General features: G+C 37.7%; 2 protein-coding genes and 1 long non-coding RNA gene across 3 annotated transcripts in view; all 3 read right to left on the bottom strand.

Moving 5' to 3' along the window:
* Positions 1 to 151: 151 nt before the first annotated feature.
* LOC131796880 (adhesion G protein-coupled receptor L4-like) lies at positions 152 to 2852 on the bottom strand. Its single transcript, XM_066166512.1, has 8 exons — positions 2738 to 2852; positions 2582 to 2641; positions 2103 to 2301; positions 1259 to 1366; positions 960 to 1047; positions 667 to 775; positions 551 to 600; positions 152 to 281 (listed from the first exon to the last, which is right to left on the bottom strand). The coding sequence occupies exons 3-8, from the start codon at positions 2104 to 2106 to the stop codon at positions 152 to 154; spliced, it is 489 nt and encodes a 162-aa protein (XP_066022609.1). The 5' UTR covers positions 2107 to 2301; positions 2582 to 2641; positions 2738 to 2852.
* A 7-nt stretch (positions 2853 to 2859) lies between these two features.
* Positions 2860 to 10772, bottom strand: LOC136280914 (uncharacterized). The gene is made up of 3 exons (XR_010717470.1): positions 10610 to 10772; positions 5752 to 5787; positions 2860 to 3024 (listed from the first exon to the last, which is right to left on the bottom strand). It is a non-coding gene; the product is annotated as an uncharacterized lncRNA (long non-coding RNA).
* A 1178-nt stretch (positions 10773 to 11950) lies between these two features.
* Positions 11951 to 19812, bottom strand: part of LOC131789358 (adhesion G protein-coupled receptor L4) — a 21249-nt gene continuing 13387 nt past the window's right edge. Inside the window, 16 exon segments of the mRNA XM_066166725.1 lie at positions 11951 to 13342; positions 13467 to 13508; positions 13815 to 13932; positions 14122 to 14191; positions 14194 to 14209; positions 14637 to 14703; positions 14855 to 14936; positions 15052 to 15202; positions 15307 to 15409; positions 15877 to 15980; positions 16085 to 16211; positions 16743 to 16792; positions 16883 to 16973; positions 17251 to 17338; positions 17516 to 17623; positions 18088 to 18280. Of these exon segments, the coding sequence (XP_066022822.1) occupies positions 13190 to 13342; positions 13467 to 13508; positions 13815 to 13932; positions 14122 to 14191; positions 14194 to 14209; positions 14637 to 14703; positions 14855 to 14936; positions 15052 to 15202; positions 15307 to 15409; positions 15877 to 15980; positions 16085 to 16211; positions 16743 to 16792; positions 16883 to 16973; positions 17251 to 17338; positions 17516 to 17623; positions 18088 to 18280 (1563 nt within the window). The 3' untranslated portion in view covers positions 11951 to 13189.

Genomic DNA, 19812 nt, shown 5'->3' with positions numbered 1-19812 from the left:
TTTGTTGAAAACTCCAAAAAAAATTTTCATTAAATATGAACGATTGTACGTAGCTTTAGCTTTACAAAAAAAAAAGAAAAAGAAAAAGAAAATGAAAGGACAACATTAAGTTACTTAATTGAGCCCATAAAATTATTGGGTAAGACAAAAATTATTTGATTGCCTTTGTGCTGCCGTCGTAGTCCATTAAGACGCCAAAATGCGTCAAATGATTGCAACTGCAAACTGTTTCTTCTGAGTTGCTTTTTGATGTAATTACATGGCATCCTTCCTCTGAAAAGCTGTCACACATGAAAAAAAGTAAGTTAACGAGGCGCACAAAACTATTTCTTGTCTGGGGAAGAGGTAATGTTTTATAATTTTTCGCGCTTTTTCCCCCATTGAAGTCTTAGTTGGGACAACATTTCAATCAGACTTCTCCTCCTCTCTTCCACGAAAGTGTTAACCTGCACAAAAGTATCTGACTGAGAAAGTGTATTCATTCTCCTCCGTAGTTGAGTTAATTGAGAAGGAATATATACTTTACAATGGTGTTTTGTAGTTTTTTTACCTTTTGCTTAAGCCACTCCAAAACATACAGCGCTTTTCTGCTGTCAAGACCTGAAAATAGATTTTATCGTGTGAGAATAAATCAAAACAACGCATAGCAACTAATTTTCATTTTACCTTCAGGTTTTTGAACTTAAGGATGACATTTTCTCGCAATTTCTCTGGTTTGGGGTCCACAGCTACGGCCATTATCCTGGAGTTGAGATACCTATGAAGGAAATTGTATCTGAAAATGGACCAGAACCAAGGAAGCCATGTTACATACTTTTGGTAGATTTAAGCAAGGTGGAATGGTCAGCGACAAGCAGGGAGCCTTTGTATGTTCAGTTTAGTTGAACTTAGATCTTGTGTGTTATCGTGTGATGTGTTTTGGGGGTAAACGAAGTGGAGTAATATGAAAATAACGTCACCTTTGATTGTCTGTTTCACTCGTGATGGCTTGATCTGTCAGAAGTAGTTCATGCAGATTCTTGTACACAAATGCAACTACCAATGATCCTTAAAAACCCCAAAGAATCAAATTAAAAAAACCCACAAAATTGAGATTTTCATCAGGCTCTGAGGTATGTGAAATTGGAAGGAAGGCGAATGATTAAAGAAAATAGACTGTGTACACATTTTTATGAGGCTTTATTTCAATACAGAAATTTCGATTGGAGAGACCAAGGTAATGAAAAGTTGTACAGTTAACACGCTGGTTAATACGAACCATTGTCCTCAAAATTTGAAGAAGCGATATCGATTGTCGCTTGCCATTGTTGTTCCTCAAAGTGGAAGTCACTCGCATTCTGGCGATAGACTTTTTGAATGACCAAAACTGTCGAAAAAAAAAACAGTCAATGACAAATGAAAGCACTTACGGTGAAATTTACAATATCACATATACACAAACTTACGTTTTGCGGTGTACCCAAAATATGTCATAATCTTATTGAATGGAAGTGTATTTTTTGCATCTTATTTGCCCTTCAACGACTATTCGACAATTTCAACCATTTTAAAACGTTTTTTCAATGTAAAACTGATTAAAAGTGAGTAGTGCTGCACTGACCCCAATTGTGAAAACTCACTTCATTCCTCAAACCGTTTGGTCGGAGAACTATAAAGTTCATTAGGGAGTTTTTAGGAGTACAGTTAAAAATCTTGCATTTACAAATATATGCATCGCAGTCGATAGGGAAATTTTGAGCTCAGTGTATAGTATGAAGTATGCGGAAAGTATTTGTAAGATTTGACAATTTCAGTTAGTAAAGTGTCACTCACCAGTCTATTATTTAAGAAAAGTTTCAATAAACAGAGCGAGAAGAAGGGTTTCACAATTTGAAAGATTCTGATTTTCTATTGTTGATTGTTCAAGAATACCTTGAATTTCGTTCTTCACCGCAAAAAATCAAAGTATTAAACAAATTGAAAGAACAGATGAATCGATGACATTCAACGATAACATTTCATGTAGGTTGGGCTTATAACAACCCATTCGGTCAGTCAGCAAGTCAGTACAAAACAGAGAAATATACTTTGAAACTAAACAGGTTTAGAGGTCGAAATCTCACCCATTGTTGGGAAAATGATCCTTACTGAAGGACTCGTTTCATTCAGGTGTCGCCTGCCATAATTAAGAGCAAATTTTTCGACGGCCTCTGCCACCTTAAAGATGGATTTTTGCAGAGTTTTAACCTCTTCTATATCGGCCTTGTTTTTTGTGACCTTCTTGATTTTGAAGGTGAAATCTTCAAACACAGTTACAGCCTCCTACAATCACATAAAATATTTCCAGGTTATTAACCAGCCAGTCTCAAATGTACAATAAATATTAAGAACGCGAAAAAAGTCTAGCAGGAGGCCCCAAATGGTGTCCAGGGTATTCATTGGCTAAAGAACTCTTTTAGGAGCCTGGATTGTATTTTAAGCCTCATCATTTTCTCTCATATGGCTTAATGGTGGTTTCTACTTAAAGGTCAGATATTTACTTTTTATCGTTTAAAAACATATATCAAGGTTAAAACGCCTTTAAGTTATGAAAATTACATACTTGTATGGAAGCCCTTTTGGTAATATTTATTCCGCCAAATCTTGAAACATACTCATTTGCCTGAAATAAAAATTAATGTCTGTCACATTTGTAAACGGAGAAGATCCTGAAAATGATCATGCATAAAAACGCTAAATGACTATTTAGGAAACATACCAGCGGCTGAACTAGCGACGGCGACGGCGACGGCGACGGCGACGGCGACGGCGACGGCGACGGCGACGGCGACGGCGACGGCGACGGCGAGGGCGACGGGGACGGCGACGGCGAGGGCGAGGGCGACGGCGAGGGCGAGGGCGAGGGCGAGGGCGAGGGCGAGGGCGAGGGCGAGGGCGAGGGCGAGGGCGAGGGCGAGGGCGAGGGCGAGGGCGAGGGCGAGGGCGAGGGCGACGGCGACGGCGACGGCGACGCCGACGGCGATGGCGAGGTTGTAAGTGATGAATCTTTAAAGAAAATGTTAATCAAGACTACCTCATACTAAAAAAAATGCCTTAGTAATACATTGTAAGAGCAAGAATGCCGACTTTAAGCGGCGTAAGGAAATGGCCGCTATGAACTTTAAAAATTCCTAAATGCACTCGATTTTTGATTGGTTAGGCAAAACACTCTTATTGTTTTCTTTGCACTACTTCGGTCTTTCGCACACGACTTGAAAGATCAATGTTCAGATACGGCTATACGATGTTTTTCGAAAACTTGATGCAAAAATATTAGTAAATGAAATAATAGTGAAAAAAAACATTCCTTAATCAGTGGTTAAACATATAATATGAGTACACATTTGCCCACTTTTTGTCATAACAGCTCGCTTCCATGGGGATTGGAAAATACCCCGTAAATCGCAAAATTTGCGCGTGTATTTATTGTCAAACCACCGAATATGACGTATTCATTTCTTATTTCGTCTCGAACTGTTTCCGATTTACTGCCCTTTTTTAAATTTTTTTAGCTTAACCGACATCGTCTTTGTGGAAAATATTTGATTCAGCGTTTTTATTTGAATAATTTGATGGATTTGTTAATTAAGGCATAACGAGAGAAAATGATCAGGAAGCTCCTTGTCCAGGCTTTGAAATATGTCAGTTGTGAGAGGATTCACATAAAAGCAAGCATCTATCTGATCTTCTGTTGTAATGACCACTAGAAACTTCTTTGCTTGAATTTAAGTTTACAGGTTAAAAAACTACTGTGCATGTTTTCAGTCAAGCAAACAGAAACGCACAACGCAAAGTGAAACTCGAATTGTTTACTCATTATAACAACCTTAGTGAAAAGTAAGTGAAACGTGACTCTATCTTTCTACCGTATTTAGTTTTCGTGTTACAACGGTTTTTTTAAGCCGTAACACTCTAAGAAATTTGATATGTGAGGGAAGGGTCGCACTTGGGACAAGTTTTCCAAATTATGTTTACTTTACGGTTGAAACCTATCGTCGAAGAAAATTTCCAAGCGCGGCTATAATTTTTGCAATTAAAAAAAAGATTAATTTGAAATCGTAGAAAACATCAAAAGCATCTTAGTGCTTGGGTGGGGCAGGCAGATTTGAAAAGAGTCAAATTAAACAAAAGAAATCACAGCGGTGACTGTCAACGCTTGTAAGTGAACCTTGGAGAACACGAGAGAACTTTCTAAATCTTTGCGCTTAAGATATGGATGGTCGTCAGTTATATTATGGAAAATCTCATCCACAGGACGCGTATCTTTTCTTCCGAGCTGTGAACATGAGCTCTAGTTTCGAGTCTACTTCAGTTCTCATTGTGTGAAAACACTGGCAATTTCCTCCCACTGGTGCGACTCTACTCCTTTCGGTTGCGATTACGTACTTCCGTGGTATTTTATCTCAGAAAAGTAGAACAGTTTTCCCAGGTGCGATTCAAGGCAAACGTTTGAAAATAAATAAAGAAATCAATGATGGTTACATAAATACATCACAGGACAATTAGATTTTTGGATTAACCACAGCAAAGCCGTATGCCTTAGGGTGATAGTCATGTTTTGCTTAATTAAACGATTGTTGTAGAACCACCAACTTGTACACGAAACGCATCGTTTAATCTTTCAATTCACATATTGCCTTCCGATTACTAAACATAGAGCTTCGATCGCCAGTTAGATTGATTAGGCACTCACCAGTTTTGTTTTTCTCTGCAGGTTCGCGTGCACTTTATCTTGTTGCATTCTGTATAACACTCATAATCTTCACAATAGCAGGTCTTTTTGCTAAAAAAATGCTGTTCGCCGATTGTAAGGTTAAATTTTGTAGCCTTGCACGTCTTAAAAATGATATTTCCTGTGTCCCGTTTTAATGCATTGATATACCAATGGGCTATACGTCTGACTACAATACTGTTCGCAGGGCTTGGAATTGCGATTTTGCCCATTCTTGCAGAAGGTTACGGAACAATTAAGATTGCATTTGCCATCAGTGAAATTGCAATTCTGCATCCATCTCTTCTTGTCATATTCTAATGTGCAAGATATTTCAACGTGGTCTCGATAATTGATCTGGGAAGAGTTTTCCCCAATAGCTGAAAAATATGCAAGACAATATTTCAATAGATTGGTCCTGGTTTTCAATTATTATAACGAAGCTCGATAGTAAACGTCAGGAAAGTCGCTGTGGATCGAAAAATTTGGGTCATCTTGCGTATCGAACGCGTTCGTCGCGCCACCGAGTCCAGACCTCCCTCTTTTTTCGCTCTGCTGCTACTATTGCGTTGTCAACTATCGCACTCCGGCTGTTTCACGAGATAAACGTCTAGACAGGCTTATGTTTCAAAAAAATATAATAATGGTAGGAATTGGTCCATGCTGAGCAGCAATACCATGATATTCAACAATAACTCATGCATTTGTTTACGCCTTTGTCCATCAATTAACCAAAGTAAATTTCCTTCACGTTTGGGAAACAAAAGAAAAACCGGGTTGCTCGCACGCATTTAACACTTACACCTATAAATAAGCTCGTTATCTCGTCTTAAAGTATAATTTCAAACCTTATTCATCTTAGTAACCCTCATTAACCTTGGTGGCGGTTCTAAAGTTTTAGCTGCAGCTTTGTTCCATGTTATTCAACGACTTATCAATGTAACAGAATCACAACCTCCCCCTTTTTGGGCCAAATTTTATTTTAGCTCACACTTACATACCAAAAGTAATCACAGCCCTACCTGCTCTCACGGATTGCATCATCAAAGTCTGGATAGCTGAAGTACGAATGTAAAAAATAAATTTAGTTTCTTACTTTCACGGAAATATACTTTTCATATCATCAGAGTCACCTATTTGTATCGCAATTGCCGAAGTTGGAGGAGGCGCACGTCTACAGAGTATATCTTTGACGCATTCAATTTCTTGATTAAAATGACTGAAGTTGTTTGTTATTCGTGGTTATCTAAGGAAATTCACATTGAGAAAATCACGACAATAAACTGATGAGAATTTCTAGTCGTGTTTCTCTCCACTTCTTGAGCGCTTTAGCCACTTCCTAACTGCTTTACTACAGAACAGCGCACATTCAAGGTTTCCCTACTTGTTTTGTAATAAAGAGTCCGTTAAATTCCCCACGCGTTACTTTCAATTTTCAAAACAGACATAGACTTGATAGGGAACAACAGTGCCGTCAACTTGCTCTATACTCTCATAAAGCACGCTAAAATAAGCCAATCACAATCCTTGTTAGAATGGTTCGAATAATCTGACTGGTTGAACTAGTTTAAAGCCGTTAAAAATGTTAAGCCATCAAAGTTCACAATTTGCAATAATTCACAAACTGGAATACCTCGGGAGGTTTGACACCCCTAAGGTTTTTCAGTCCTCAGGCACAGTCTGAAGTTGAAATATTTGGTGAAATCCGGCCGAATTATGACTCACTAAAACACCAAAATTTTTACATATGACAATTAGAAAACGAACTGCTTAAGGTATCTGTTTTATTAATGAACGACAGCCGAATTCACAGGAACATGAAGATTGCTCGGGACAGAGCCGTAAAACTCGGCTGCTGTGACTTCCACTCAACGCAACCAAAAGGATATCAAAGCAAGCTCTTATTCGTTCCCTCGAAGGGCGGCTAATGTTATTTCTTAGGCTTGCTTCACTGCAATGACCGGAGAACGCCATGATGAGCAAGCTGCAATGAACCTAAGAATGGTCGTGGTCGCTCTGATACCGTCATAATTTATGATGAATTTTGACAGTTATGCCACTGACTATTTTTGTTATGTCAGTTATGTTTTGTAGAAAAGGTTGTGGTTATTCATCGCGGTGAATAACAATATAAGCTTAGGTTTTCGTTTGTCTCACGATGTAGTCACGTGTGATGTAGATCGCGACGTTTCGACTGCATACTGCTAGTCTTCTTTAGGCGATGAGGTCAACTGGTCATGCGTGATCTTATAAAGCATGATGCTCTGCTGTGATTAGTTGTTTTTCAACAGCTCTGATTGGTGCATTTCGATCCTTGCTGATAAGTGACTTGTTCCCTCGGCGGTCCGCTGTCGCACGGCTCTCCTGTTGTTGTGTTTTTTGATCATGGGCATCCACGCTTCTGGAATTTCTATTCCACTATCCCTGTTGATGTTGTTAGGGTGAAGTCTTATGTGCGTGTAGTAATAAGGGCCACGATCAATAAACTTTACTTCGTTCCAGAGTGGCTTGTGTCCGTTGTTGTGGGCATGCTCTGAAACGGCGGAGGTCTCGCTACGGGCGAGTCGAATGTCTCGATCGATCGCAGGGTCAAAGAGACAATTCACATAAGACTTCACCCTAACAACATCAACAGGGATAGTGGAATAGAAATTCCAGAAGCGTGGATGCCCACGATCAAAAAATCAACCAAAGAAAGCGCGCGTTATTTCTGAACTTTAATAGAGATTTGCCTTGTTAGCCGCGATGCGGTAGTGGTTCTATTTTTTGTGTACAAATTGACAATTTTTAATTCCTAATCTACTTCATGTGACAGGAAGGGACACTTCAATGATAACCCAATTTTAATTCATTGCATCCGGTGTCAAACAAAAGATATCACTGTAGCGCCTATCTATTATAAGAGCCTCAGAATGTTAGGCCAAAATTTGACTGTTTGTGTAGGTGTGTGTCATTGGATACGAATGAATATCAATTTGCTTTTAATAGTTATAATTATATAATTTTTAACATATCTTAAATGCTTGTTACTTTCTCGTCCGTTTTTTTCTTAACTGTCATATTCATATGTTAATTTTTGTAAGTAAGAAGGACTAAAAAAAAAAAAAAAAACCTGGTGAGGTCGAACCCTTGTTCCTTTTTGTCACCATTTTTTTGTTGGAACTCAAAAAAAACTTTTCATTAAATATGAATGATTGTACGTAGCTTTAACTAATCAGCTTCTACTGATCATCGTTTTATCGATCTAAATAGATGCAAATGATGTTTCAGCGTTAAAAAAGAATGGAAGTAGTCCACCAAGTTATTAATTTGCCTCAAAGTCAGAATAAAAACATGAGTCAGATGTTTTAGGCAGGTAGATGAAAAAACACATGTACCACTCCAATTATATCCAAACTCCGAGTTAAACTGTTGTTAAATTTTGCATCTGTTTAAACTTATTCGAATTCTGGTTGAACCAAGTTATAACGTTCGCTCGCCAGAAGAAAAAGTTACAAAAAAATTATTGAAAGCGGACGGTTTCATAAGCCGTTTAGCGCGAAAGACAGGATAACAGCAAAAATATTTTGTCGCGTGATCCTAATTGATGCTGTTTGACACACCGCCATGACGCCTAAATTAAAAATTACAATGACTGCCACACGAATGTGCCATTCTGGCTTACTTTTTTCCAATTATTTTGCATCGAACAGAAAGTAGATAAACACCCGGCCCCGGTTGATCAAAGGATGAATAAATTTATCCACTGGATAAGCTTATCCGGTATATAAGAAGACTATCCATTGGATAGTTATCCAGCGGATAAAAAGTTGTTGCATAAAGCACGGATAGCGAAGCGTTCAGGCAGTTGCCATGGTGATAACTGCGAAAATGTTGCAAGAACTGCATACCACTTTATGGTAGAACTGCTAACAGAAACTTATGAATTAAAGGGTTCATACATTTTGTACAAATTATATGCAGCAACGGTATATTGTATTGCTTCTCGTCCAAAACGATACCTGGATCTCAATTCAGAGTCAGTGTAAGACTCTAAGGGATCGAGCTGGCAGTGGAAAATTCTTCTCTTTCTACGACTTTGATTGTCGGGCAAGTTACACTGGAGAAGATGTAACTGTCGAGCGGCCATTTTATTATTTTTTTTTCCGGTGGATAAAAATTTTTATTGTTTCTTTAGAGGGCACGGTAACGAATCTTGCAATCTGATTGGTTCTTTACCCGGTCTGTATTTTCCTATCTCTGCCCACGGGCCACGGTAACGCTTTCGTGAGTCGTCGAGTACATCCCAACTTTCGTTGTCATTTTTTCATAAATATACCTCGTTTTCCAGCTGGGCAGTATTTTTAAGCAAACACGTCGGTCACTACCTCAAGCCGATAAATAACTTATGAATCCTCCCTTTTCTCTCTATCAAATCACTTTGGTTGACAGAATAATATTGGTTTCAGAATGAAATTGTATAAACAATAGTGTCATTACGTTGGTTGACAAGCGGCCTAAAAACCGTCTTCAATTAATTTTAATCGTTCACAAAAAGTACCCAGAAAGTTGAAACGTGAGGTATTTGGTTACTGTTAAACTGAACGATGGAACTTTCATTCGTTTAATATCTGAATTTTCTCGAGCAATTTGTTCATAGTAAAAAAAAGCGAGCGAAGTTTTAATTTAAGTTCTACAACAAATATACGCTCCTGGTGAGTCTTTCCAATTCCGTTCAATTTGGACATTTGTACCTTAAATTGCACAACAGAAATTGAAGGAATTGAGAAAAAGCTGCATTAAATTCCCTTGTGTCTCGTTGGAGTGTGCCGTTCGAATTTAGTTTTTGTGAAGGAAAGATCAGAGTTAAACACGCCATTACAGCAAACAAACGAGCAAACTCTCACAACTTCAAAATAAAAAATTGAATTTACTCACAATTACTTTCCTCGCCGTTTACTCAATGAACAGAGGTAAATCTTGGTACATGAATGAATGGTCGATGAGAGTAAATAATACTTTCCGTTAGATCATTAACTGATTTTTAAGAAAACATTGTCGTGACAGTCCTTGCCAAACTAGTTCTGTTGGTTTTCAAATGTTCCTACGATTTTTTTTTCTTGCGCGCTCTCTAATTGACAGGTGTCAGATTGTGACAGATACTTGTAAAAATAATGTTTCAAAGTTTGTTTGGAAGCCTTTTAAATCACCTTTATCGTTACGGAAATGAAAATGTTTCGCTGAGGGATCTCTCTTAAATTTGCATCACCTCTATTTTAACTACCATTTACTCACTCAAAAATTGTTCAGTTTATGGAAGATCTTGCCGTATTTACGGCCATAAGTCATTCGGGTTCTTTCGGAAAGAATTTCGTCAAGTTTAAAAACAATAAATATGTTATTTACCGGCTAAGGGTCGGTCCGTATGGTGAAAAACTGTGACCTCGGTCTCAGTTTTTCACCATACGGACCTCCCAGCCGGCAAATAACATATATGTACTACCTGCCTAACCATGTATAAATTTATCCGTTGGATAGCGAGTGGATAGCTTTATCCATACTTTGAACAACCGATATGACGCCATGGGTAAAATTTATCCGCTGGATAGCGATTTATCCAGCGGATAAGAAGTTATCCATCCTTTGAACAACCGGGGCCTGAAAACTAATGCTAAAAATCCATTTATTTTGGAGATAATCTGGAAGCCTATAAGATATATCTGTAGAGCTTGGAACGTTCTGTATTAGAATACCTAATAAACAAAACATGAAATAAATTTTTAACAGATTTGCCCGCGTGTCGCGGGAAGTTCATAAGTCGAATATTTTGCAAATGATAGTCAAGCGCTTGGCTTTCGTTGCTTATGATAAACTAACAGAAAAATTAAAGGTAATACTTACCAAACGCACAACTTATAAAAAGGGTTTTTGCCATTTTGCAGGATTCAGTTTCACTCTTCATCAAGCCCCAGAAATGTATAAGTTGTCACGAGCAGCTGTCGGCAGACAAAAGTTACTGTATTTGGGAGCGGTAAATGAAAGGAAATTTCTTTAGTAGGAGTTAGCATAAATGCAAATGATAACACTCGGTCGACAGCTCATAACATGAGTCATCATTTTTTTTCACTTTTTTCAATAAATTGGCCAATAAACTGAAAGAAACTTGCACCAGGTGTAAAGCATTGGTTTTCTTTCTAAGATCGAGAATTTAACGGGACAAAAACACTTTTATTATTTTCAAAGTTTACGAAAATGCTGTATTACTCACCGGTGGCTGATGTGTGTGTCCCATCTGTTCGTACAAATAAACGAAAATTACTTCTTAGTTTTCAACTCGCAGATGAAATACTGCCGTGTTAGTCGATGGGTCTAACCTCGTGTGTCATTAATTTTTCGCACACGTGGAAAACCCCGAGTCAAAGGATGCCTTCTTAAAGCGTGAGTTAAATATAATTTTAATAGGGTTGATCGTCAATTGGACAGAAAACCAACGGCGCCTCACGACTTATAGTCAAGCTCTCAGTTTGCAAAACAAATCCATCCCCCCACCCTTCCCCCCCTTATACGGTAAAAGCGTCATGAAGACCATCGATTGCTTTAGCATCCATCTCTTTGGATGCTAACCTTTTCCATTCAGGTCTAAGTTCCAGTCTACGCCCAGTCATTGCCATGTGTGTCCTCTGAGGAGGAAAATCCTTTTTTCAAGTGCCTCTTCATCCCCAACTATAGTGCTCTCCCATAATATAATGGCAAGATGATTCTCAAATAGTTCTTAGTCTCATCCGCAATTCATTGAGTCAGTCGCCCCTTGAAGCGTTTATACCGATCACATTTGACCGGTGTAGAGGAATAATTCCGTGCATTTCAGAATCATTTCCTTTGTTTACTCTCTTCTGAAGAAGTAGCCTTATATGCTAATTTATAAACAGGTATGATCTAATAATAGAATGTTGTCGATTGTTTCGTCGTGTTTACATTAGCTGAGCTTATGCAAGGCGTTCGTGCTTATCACGTTGCGGCATAAAAACTGAGCTGGAAAAAGACTGCTCAAATATCTCTTAATCTCTTTGCAGTGCTCGAGGCCCATGAAGGAAAAAGTAAAGCTTGAAGGATAAATTTTTGCAATTTGTGTTTCTAGCAAAGATAATACTTTAGTTGTAACATACGCTGTGATTGCGTCAATTCCTATGATGCACACTTCTCTATACCCCTTTAAAGGTAGGGGAAGAAATGTACGTATAATATCTTTATCCGATTTTATTTTTTTGAGTCACATGTCAAAACCATAATATTGTTCAAGAAATGTTTACAAGAACAAGAAATGCACTAATTCGGGGAGATGCATTAGCAGGTTTTAAGACAAATTACCTAACGTATCTATTACTGCACTTTGTTCCTTTAAATTGTCTACTGTGTGCGATTTTTCTTCGATCGCTGTTAAATTAAGTTTTCTCCAATTTTGGTTATCATAGTTCCAATTTTAAATATCAGAACTCATCGATACATTTACGATTCGAAAAAGAAATACTAATCTAAGGAATGTGGAGAATAAATATCGAAAAATTCAAGTGATCCTTAATCCTTTAACTTCCATGAGTGACCAACACAGAATTTCTCCTTACAGTATTAATACAATATCGATCAGATAGGTTTGACACTGAGGAGGATTAAAAATGAGATCTTGGGCATTGAAGGGTCAAAATATGTAATCTCTTAGAATTTCTTTCTTTTTTAACATAGTTATTTATGCATTAACTCAGCATCATCTATCTATTCATCTGTTTATTCATGAGTAATAACATTAGATGTTGGACGAGGCTGCTAATATCACAGTTACAAGATACTATTTGACAAGTATCCTCTCCGATATGAAACGTAAAAGCATCATCTAGCAAACGTTAAAATGTAGCGCACAAGGATTGAAAGGAGGCAGTCAAATACGTGTTGGAACTAAACACAGTGTTAATTAAAGAAGAATTTGTAATAACTCAGTTCATTCCATGAGTTCATTGAACTTCTAAAGTAGATCTAACCTTTAATGAAAGTCACTTAATAACAGACAAGCCAGATCAACCTATAGTTACGATAATTTGATCCTTAGTGCGCGCAACTTAGCATGTAGCTAACAAAAATTCTTAAGCAAGTACATGTATGCGATGTTCTGGAAAAGTCGTTAAGATAAAAGATAGCACTTGCAGCTTGTAAATTGCTAAAACAATAAACAAGAGAACGATCTCACTTAATAGTAATAAAATAATGATAATAATAATGACAATTTATTGACAGTATTTCTATTCGCTAGCTCTACATCCGTCATACTAACTAAAAACTAACGACTTACATAATGCATAATGCACCTAATGTCAATTTACTTAACAGCAGATTGAAACTCAGATCGATCGCCATTGACTAATCGCTACTTACTACACAATCGTTCAATGCAATAGAATGTTATTGGCGAACATTGACTTAAGTAGAGTGTTAATTCGGTTTAATGTCACTGCGAGGCTGCAATTCAACTGCCCGTGCATCGCCGACGTCACTTAAATTGACCTGTGGGCTCTTCCTTGTGGAGTCCTCCTTAATTGAAGTGGTAAAAACCCCGTTCATCTTTCTTTTCAATCGCTCTCTGATCTGCAGATAGACAAGCAACAAACGATACATTTCTTTCAAATTTCATTCAAATAGTTATTCATGCTTAAACATTTGTGCTATAATATGCACTTTCCTTATTATTGACTCAGTTTTCTTTTCTTACCTGACTGTTTCGTAAGCCGTGTAGAACGAAAATCAGGAAACCCTGTTGAAGAACAACAATTTGAAGATTATTTTTTTACAATATTCCACCTAAGTAGGAAGCGGCGGAGCGTGCGTTGTTTGGGTATCTCAGTGCACAAGGCATATAATAATCGTCTTCAAAAATCAATATCTAATAAGTCTAATAAGACTGCTACGAATATATTTCGGGTCAAGTGAATAGTTAACAGGTTTTTAAATTTTTTTTTAAAATCATCTAATTATTGCAAAGGGTTCTCTCTTTGGTAAGAGCTGTGTAAATTGAACAATCTAGATTGATTGAGATTAAGAGTTTCAATCGGACACTCACCTGAGTAGAGTTGAGTATTGTGAAAATGTAAGCGAAAGCCTTTTGCACAGGCGAAAGACCAAATAGCCACGTGACACCCAGTAAAGGAATCATCAGTGCGCAAGCTTTGATACCAATTCTGAGATCGAAAACAAATTGAAGAGACATGTAAAAGACTGAGATGATAATCTTTTTTTCGCAGTCTCATTAACAGGTATCGTAAAGGCAAACTGGTCAAGGAATGAGGGAGCCAGGCGATTGTCGCCGTACAGTTTGACAAGGCAATTTGTTTTTATTATTTTGAATAATTTCATGTTGTGAATCCTACCGTATTTGCTGAATATGGTCGTCTTCACCTGTTGGCTGCACCAAATTGGTCATCTCCTTTATGACTCGTAGAGTATCAAGATGTTGAGCTAAAAAAGAATTCCATTGAAATCACTGAATTAAGTTTCTGGATGTGGTACTCGAGAAGCCAAGACAGTCTTACTATAGAAGTTATTCGTTTAGTATAGGTCGGAAAAATAAAAATAATGATTCCATTACGGGGGATAGAAATCCCGACCCTTGCACCCGGATCCTCGACCACTGAGCTGATTCCGCGAATAAAACTTTCTTAACAGAATCAATTACGCTCAACGTAGCTAAAGTCAAATTTGATATCTCCTTCTAATCCTGTTCCCATCCTCTTTTTTAGGGTTGTACAATGTGGTACTTTTTTGCCTAGAAAACACATCTTGGTATTCAACGCTGAAAAAGGTGAAACAACAAAACAACAAAAGTCTCTGGAGGTAACTAGTTCGGTAAACCAAGCACCGTGAAATAAATTTATCATAAACTCACAACTTCGATGAACGTTACAAAGGAGACGAATATCCAGATCAGATTGTTAGTCGAAGACAGCCAACAACTAGGAGAATTGAAAAACAAGAATGAAAGTCATCAGAATGAATAAAAAAAATCCAAGGAAAAACGGAACAAGAAAATTAAAACGAACTTAACTTGATAGTGCGCGGGAGAGAGAAGAAAGGTAAAAAGTAACCTATTGATGTGTTTCTTACTATTTATCACTGACATAGCTTTGTATTCCTTCTTTCGCAGCAGCAATGCCAAGTGAAATGGCCATCATGATCATAGGGAGACCTAATCATAAATACAAAAAAATAAATTCAAAGCACTTGACTTGATGACAACACCAAATATGGGAGCATGGTGTAACTTCCAATATATGTTGTGGTAAAATTAATAATGGAAATACCCCATGAGATGACGTGATACATGTGCATCTTGGTGTTGATGTTGTAAACTTTCACAACGAACAGGTAGAGGTAGATTCCCTCGACCAACATCCAGCAAAAGGCAGCCGTCAGAAAATACTGCATCAGAGCTGCTACTGCTATACAAGCAGCCTGCAAAAGGAAATATGTTATGTGTCTTTCTGTGCTATTTTCTAAAAATATTTAGAGCAGAAATGTTTGATTACTTAAATTAACAGACCGGAAAAGCCTCTCACCGTGTGTTCTGTGGCGTTTACTCCTGCGAGAAAAATTAGCTGTCCAACTCCGAGGGACACAGAAAGACTCAATCGAATTTGAGACAAAGGTTGACGGACGTCTCTGGTCAAATGAAAGATGACGAAAAAAGAAAGCAAAAACAAAAATCAAACATGGGTTTAAAAAAAAAACAAACATAATCAAACAAAAATAATTCAAATGAAAAATTAAGAAAAAAAGAAAAACAAACAAAACAAGACAAACACCAAAAAAAATCAATCAAAAGCTTCAGAATCAAAAGGAAAATAAAAAGCCAAGTTGGTATAGAATAAGAAAACAATAAGGACCGAGGAAAGAGACCATGCATTGTCAATGCTCTTCTAATTGAACATGAAATCTGATGTAAATTGGTAATTTAATCGACTTACTTTACCTCAGTTTCAGAGAAATTAAAAGGAACATTTTGGATAACTTAAAGTTACGTTTATTCCTTGTTTTTTTTTTTCCTTTGTTGAGAAATTACAATCGATAGTAAGTAGAAGAAGACATCAGAATGTGTACATCATCGATTATTTAACCACCATACTTACGTAAAGAAAAAGTACAAGGCTGATGTTATAAGCATCCCGATGATCGACAAGCTTAATCCTATGTAGGTAATTGTCTTCAACACAGTCTCGTCCTGTTTGGAAAGCTGCGTCACATAGCATAAAAAAGAAAATAGAGACACGCAAATTAGCTCAATTAATTTACATGTATCACCAGTGCTGGAAGAAGAACATACATATAACTGGTTACCTTTGTGCCATCGTTGTAATCAAATAATACAGCAAAATGAGTCAAATGATTGCAGCTACAAACTGTTTCTTCTGAATTGCTTCTCGACGTAACTACATGGCATCCTTCGTCTGAAAATCCGTCGGAGCTGCAAATAAGAAATAACCTCAGCAGGCAAGACGTAGTGTAGGAAATAGCCTTCCATGGTACCAAAAGAGCGAATTTCATCAAAACCCTTTTGATTTCATAATATCGATTACATTATTAGCAGTTCATTATTAGTTTTAATAAGTCAAGGCGGAAACTATTTATAATACTTCCTTGTTAGGCATAGATTCAAACTTTGATTGGGTATATTCCAAATTTTTAGACAGAAGTTGTCGTAGATAGAAGGATTATAGCTTGCAAAAATTATTTTAATAGAGAAAATAATCTCATTAGGACAAATTATGAGGGAAAATTAATGATAAATTAAGGAAAAAAATAATGAAACATAACAATTCTAGCTAAGTGTCTCCCACGACAACCGGAAAATAAGAGGACATTCGCAAATACAGCAACAAGCAACTGGACTCCAAGAAAACTCAGGGAAAATATTGGCGGGAACATGGAGGCAAACGGACGACCAAACGAACAAGAAAATTCTAAGAAAAGTAGATGATGTATTGCAATTTTTTACCTATCGCTGAAGCCTCTCCAAAACATACAATTCTTCACCCTTTCTTCTATCTGAAAATAAAATCATTGCGGTTAGAAGAAATAAAAACAGCGCATTCCAAATAATCTTTCTTTACTTTCATCTGACTTAATCTTGCTTACCTTTATGTTTTTGAACTTTAAGACGACATTTTCCAGCAATTTTTTTGGTTTAGGTTCCATTGCTGCCATTATTATTCTGCTACCCAAATATCTGTGTACAAAATGATTTGAAAATGAACCAGAATGTGACACAAATATGGTGGTTTAAAAGAATGGTAGCGGTGGTGACGATACCAAACGATTTGCACATTTTAGCCGATGTTCTCTACGTAGGGAAGATAACGCCAGTCGACGGTATCCAGCAGATAAGTGTTCACAAAATGTTTCGTTCTATCTGCTGGATAGCGAATTATCCAGTGGATAGCGTTAATCACCCTTCGAACAACCAGGGCCAGGTGTTTTGAACACAAAGAAGACAGTATTGTTACCTTGTGCTTCCTGTTCCATTCCTGCTGGGTTGACTTTTCGGCAGTATGTCTTGCAGATTCTTATATACGCACCCGACGACCACTGATCCTGAAAAAGATAAATCTATGTATTTCCTTCAGGCTATAAAAGAAATAAACCCTATGAGTGTTGGTTTTGGAAGCAAAGCCTGCGAAAACTTGTGAGCTGTCCTTCATGAGAAATTACGTCAACGCTGTTTAAAAAAACATAAATTTTTTCAGACTGAAGACGACAGGTAATACAAACCGTTATCTGCAAAATTCGAAGAGGCAATATTAATGTTCGTTTGCCATTCGTGTACGTCGAAGTAAAAGTCACTTGCATTTTGGCGGTAAGCCTTTTGGACTTCCAGCACTGTCGGACAAAAAAATTGACTTCCTGCTTATGGATAATACGATCAAAAATATGACTAATTGAAGAATTAAGAGACAGACAACATCCAACATAAGCGTTTTTAAATGACTCGGGACCCACTCAGTTGTTCTGAGGCCAACTGGTGCTCACCCAAGGTTAAATTCTAACCCGGGTTTCTTATTCTTTCGTTCAAAAGCTTCATTGTTTTTAAAGAGTCCAATAATCATCAAGATTATAGTCAATAGTCCAATAGAATTATGCTGAATTCTCTTTTATAGCTTTCATATCTGAAATCAGTTTTCACACTACTCCTCGGCTATCTAAACCCAGCCTTGAGCAATCCAGCCCAGATGTAAAAGTCATTATCCTATTTAGGAGATAAAGTGTCAGTCACTGAGACCGTGAATAAGCATCGACAAAGAAGATTATCACAAATCTGATAAAAAGGTGGTGTTTTAACTCACCCATTTTGTGGCTTACAATCTTTATTGGAAGGTGATGCTTTCCATAATTAAGAGCAAATTTCTCGAAGGCGACAGCCACATTAAAGATGGACTCTCTTCCTCTTTGAAACTCGTTTATGGTGAACTGGCCCTCATGAAATTTTGTCATGTTTTCAAGACTGACGATGAAGTTTTCAAACACGTTTACAGCCTCCTGAAATCACGTAAAACGTTTTATTCATGTGATTTTTAATAATATTATTGTAATCTATGCCAACAAAGTGTTTCTAATCACCTATAAATTTGTTTTGTTACAAATAGTTACCCCTTTGCCATGTATTTGATTAATTATACTTATAGATCATTAATGACGCCAAAATGTGTAAGAACAAAGAAACGGATCATTGATGTGCTCAATACTCCTAAAGTTTTATTTTATCCATCACCAAACAGATGCGCGGAACGACTAAGGAGAGAGTTTTGATGTTAAAGAAGAATATTGTTCCGGTCCTAGAACGATATAAGTATGCAGAGTGTTGTTTGAAAGCTGTTTTTTCCTTGGCTCAGGTGGCCTTATCAGATTTCTTTCCCGTCATCTGTCTCTTCCTCTGTCATTATTTTTCTTCACATATAAAAGTACACACATGCATATATGTAATTATATACTCGTTTTCAAAACGTTGCCATTTGAACATATGTATATTTATAATAAAGTTCGGATAATATGTGGATTTAGCCAAGCCTTAGAGCGGAGCTCGCATTCGTGCGGAGCCCGCACGTCTCAAGGGCACAACGCCTTGCCCCGGCCAGGACTAGAAACCAGGTCGTCCGACTCGGAGCCCAGTGCACTGACCACTGGACTACTGGACAAAGCCGTGGCGTTGGCGTGCCCGCGGTACAGTTGACCACGCATGTTAAAAGTAGCATCTTGTACGGTCGTACGGTCGTACATCTACATTTTTTCTGGCTTGATGGGTTACTACTATTTTGTATAATTAAGGGGCTACGCTCTGCGAGCTCCGCTATAACGCGCGCTGTCATTGGTTGAAAGAGCGTGCTCTATGAGAGTATAGAGCACAGAGCTGAGCTCAAGCTGTCACACTATCTGCCAAATTGTACTATGTTCGACCTTTTCCGGGACTTCTTTTTAGCTTTTTTTCGATAATTGAAAGCGAAATTTCGGAACAATCGAGCCGGCAAGTAGCAACAGAAGAACCAGGCGCCGTAATTTACGTTATTAAAACGTGAGCAGATACGAAAATCCTCAAAGGAAAAACAAAATAGACATTCCGAGTTTTAAAGATTTTCACGCTCAGTTAGATTGCAAGCTTACGTACGGTAATAAAATTCAAACACAGCTAACACTCGTATAGTATATAAAGCTCAGTGTTCAAAAAGAAAACAGAACAAAACGGAAACGATGAAAAATATAACCAAACTGACATAACTTAAAATTCATACTTGTCATAACGGTGTCTGAGCGAATATGATCATGCTGAAGTCCAACGGGGCTCGCTTATCATGGCGATCTCCGGTCATCGCAGTAACCGGAAACCTCAGAAACTACATCGGCCGCCCTTCGAGTGAAAAAATAAGAGCTTACTCTGATATCCTTTCCAATGCGCTGAGTGGAAAGTCACATCAGTCATTGCAGCCGAGTTTTGCGGCGCTGTCATCCCGAGCGATCTTCATGTTCCAGTGAGTTCGGCTGTCGTTCATTCGAAAAACACTCGCCTTGAACAGTTT

Source organism: Pocillopora verrucosa, chromosome 5 (genome assembly GCF_036669915.1).
Source record: "Pocillopora verrucosa isolate sample1 chromosome 5, ASM3666991v2, whole genome shotgun sequence".
NCBI lineage: Eukaryota > Metazoa > Cnidaria > Anthozoa > Scleractinia > Pocilloporidae > Pocillopora > Pocillopora verrucosa.
This window is presented reverse-complemented; position numbering and strand designations above follow the sequence as displayed.

Excerpts from the sequence above, each read along its gene's own strand:
- LOC131796880 (XM_066166512.1), bottom strand. Across the intron at positions 1,048-1,258 it reads TTCAAATTTTGAGGACAATG|GATCATTGGTAGTTGCATTT; the intron begins GTTCGTATTAAC and ends GGGGTTTTTAAG. Across the intron at positions 776-959 it reads AGTGAAACAGACAATCAAAG|ATACAATTTCCTTCATAGGT; the intron begins GTGACGTTATTT and ends GTCCATTTTCAG.